Below are 3,271 nucleotides of genomic sequence, written 5' to 3'. Positions count from 1 at the left end.
AACATGGCACAGGCAGACCAGGAGTTGGGGGGCCCACTGGGTGACGCTGGGGGTCCCTTTCTGGAGAAAGAGAGGCAGTGGGTGGCTCCTGTACCATCCACTCCAAACCAAAATTCAGTGGATCTAGAATTCTGTGACATTTTTCTGGAACCTCAGTTATTTTCATGTTAACATTCCGTTTTCTGCCATGTCAGCACACCATCTGTACTATTATTAGCAATTTCCCTCCAGTGTCTTTTACTTTAAACACACTCACTCAACAAGAAAATGTTACATCATGGCCATACGTGGAAGACCTAGATGACTTGCCACAAATAAAGGTGAGCATGGAAGGTGTGTCACTGCATTTTTAAAAAAGTAAAATGATGGCAAACATAAGAAGAGAATATCTAAACTAATAAAAGACAAAGATGCTAATTGACCATACCTTCACTACGCCCACCAGCCAATCAGAAGATTATGCAAATTAACCCAAGAAAAATGGCGGTTAATTTGCATATTCAAGCACCCAGTGAAGACTGAAGACAGTGTAGAAGGAGCCAAACATTGCAGAAGGAAGCCAAGCAGCGGTGAAGGGGACAGATCGGAGGTAGCAGGGACGGGAGCAGAGCTGAGGCAGTGAACATGGCAGGGAGCGAAGTGGCGGAGAAGGGAGGGAGTGAGGTGGTGGAGACCGGAGAGAGGTGAAGCAGAGGACACCGGAGGGAGCCGAGGTGGCGGACACAGGAGGGAGCCGATGCAGCAGGGAAGGGAGGGAGCCGAGGTGGCAGAGAAGAGAGGGAGCCGATGCAGCGGGTAAGGGAGGGAGCCAAGGTGGCAGAGAAGGGAGGGAGCTAGGCGGTGGAGACGGGAGGGATGCCTTCCTTGGTGGGCTTGGCTCCCTTCTCTGAAGCTATATTCTTGCAGGAGTGGCCTGAGGAAGCCCTATTCTTGCAGGAATCTTCTTGCAATGGGCCCCTAGTGGACATTTAAGTAATAACACCACTAATTGATTTACAAAAGTAGAGACTCGAAAATAAGTTACCCAACAGGGAAAGTGGATGGTGGGTGGTTAGTAACATAAGGGCAGGGACACCTTGTCCACCACCATGACCACCAGTTAGGGGACCAGGCACCGGCTTGATCAAGGGTCACTCTTACTGCAGCCAATTCATTGAGCCTCAGGGAACCAGATAAGGATTTTTAACCTATGCCCAGTGTGGGGAAGAAAGGATAGCTACACACTTATGGACTCAGGCTCTGGAGCCAGACTGCCCAGGTTCATGTCCCAGCTCTGTCTCCTGGGCCCCAGCTTCACAGGCGTGATACCCAGCAGTCACACAGGGATCCTCCGTTGCTTGAACTCTGCTTGTCGCCATCTTAATATTTTTTACAATAAGGGTGTTTTTTTGTGGTTTTATTTTTGCACAACAAATTATGTAGCTGGTCTTATCTGTCACTTACTAGTTGAATTTTCTTGAGCCTAGGGTTGCTGTGAAGATTCTTTGAATATGAAAATTTATTATGAAGACACAATTTCAGTTACTATATTATTACAGCATTTAAAGGTATAATCGCCAGATTAACCTAAAGGCTGCCGTCAGCTCCAACCTTTTGACGAGCCACCGACCAGCCATCTATCAGTTCATCCATTTACTACCACTGCCAATCACTTGTTGGGGACCATGAAAGTGAATGTGACCTTGGTCCTGACCTGAGGAGCCCATGGCCAAACAGCCAAGCCTCTGGCCACTGGCTAACACACCTTCCTTCCCATTCCTGGTGCCAGTGTACAGGTGAGCACAGGTGAGCTGGCAGCCACAAGGACTGAATTGCTACAGCCACCAGGATCTGAAAACAGACTCCAGTTCCTGCGGGTACACTCGGCTGTGCCAGCTGTGTGACCTTGGGGAGGGCATTCCTCCCACTGAGCCTAGGATGCCTTTCCCTCCTTGGCCGGTTTTGCTCAGTGGATAGAGCGTCGGCCTGTGGACCAAAGGGTCCCCGGTTTGATTCCGTCAAGGGGCACGTACCTCTGTTGCAGGCTTGATCCCCGGCCCTGGTCAGGGCCGTGTGGGAGGCAACCAATTGATGTGTCACTTTCACATCAATGTTTCTCTCTCTCCCCCTCTAACTTCCATTCTCTCAAAAAAATAAAAAATCAATGGAAAAATATCCTTGGGTGAAGGCTAACAAAATAACCACCTCCCTATGCTTGGCTTGTCAGAAGACAGAGAGGAGACGTGGGCTGTGAACAGGTTGGATCTGTCACTTGGGGCTGTGTGGATGGCTACCACCAGATGGAGGGTCCTCAAAGGGCATCCCCTATCCATGCCTCTGCTCAAAGCCTCAGGCCTCTCCCGGCTCCCGGAATGAGGGGCAATGTATGTCTGAAAGAACTGGTTTCATTCCCTGGAACTTGGGGAGCGTGGAAAGCAGCTGTAGGCAGGTGCAGAGGGACAGGTGGTAGAGTGTGGTCAAGAGGTCAGTACCCTTCCCGCACGGAGGGGGTCCATCTGGGGATGGCCAGGAAATGCTGAAGAAAGAACCCCATCTTAGGGGAAGGAGGCCTCAGTTCGGCTCCAGTAGTTGAGACAATGACTCTGGGTGACTGGGAGCCAGGTTCTTGCCCTCTCTGGGCCTCCCTGTGTCCACATGTAGAGGTGGTCAAGTGGCCACCTTGCTGCTCTTCTAGCTTGAGTTCGGTAGGAGACACTGCCAATGCTTGGCTCATGTCCCCTCTGTGCTCACTGCCCATTCCCCCCTCCACACACACACACACCCTGCTGGCTTCTCTCTATGGGAACCTGTGACTCTGCCCGAGGGCTTTCTCCATGGAGCAGAGCAGAGAAGCCCCTGATGAGTGATAGTGTGACTGTGCCAACCATCCACCAGGAGGATGGGGTAGACTCCAACCCAAGACACAGACACTGACTTGGTCACCGAAAGAACATTATTTCCAAAATTAAGGCTACAGGTGTAGATGCTCCCCCTTCCGTGGTCTCTGTCCACTCCCACCAGACACTAAGGTACCTTTTTGGCCATAAACACCTTCTGTAGAATTACCTCTAAGCTCCCCCAGATCGTGGAGGCTGGATGGGCCTCCCCTTCACAGCTCAATATGCTCTGTTTGGGGTGACATCCTGGCTGTGTCCTGGGCAAGGAGCTCGGTGAAGAACGCCACTTCCTCATGTTTCAGCTTCTGGGCTGCCTGGGTGGGGACCCCAATCTGCAGGTACCCTTCCTTCTGGTCATACACGGGCCAATGGGGCAGCCCCTCCCCGTTGGGGTT

General features: G+C 51.5%; 1 protein-coding gene across 1 annotated transcript in view; it reads right to left on the bottom strand.

The window, feature by feature from the left end:
• Window positions 1-2,914: 2,914 nt before the first annotated feature.
• LOC102241209 (liver carboxylesterase 1-like) overlaps window positions 2,915-3,271 on the bottom strand; it is a gene marked incomplete at its 5' end in the record, with an annotated part of 20,690 nt that continues 20,333 nt past the window's right edge. Inside the window, one exon of the mRNA XM_014530132.1 lies at window positions 2,915-3,271. Within this exon, the coding sequence (XP_014385618.1) occupies window positions 3,089-3,271 (183 nt within the window).

This window comes from Myotis brandtii, unplaced genomic scaffold (assembly GCF_000412655.1).
Source record: "Myotis brandtii unplaced genomic scaffold, ASM41265v1 scaffold721, whole genome shotgun sequence".
Classification (NCBI taxonomy): Eukaryota; Metazoa; Chordata; class Mammalia; order Chiroptera; family Vespertilionidae; genus Myotis; species Myotis brandtii.
The sequence above is the reverse complement of the archived record's forward strand: the minus strand, read 5'-3'. Positions and strand labels throughout refer to the sequence as shown.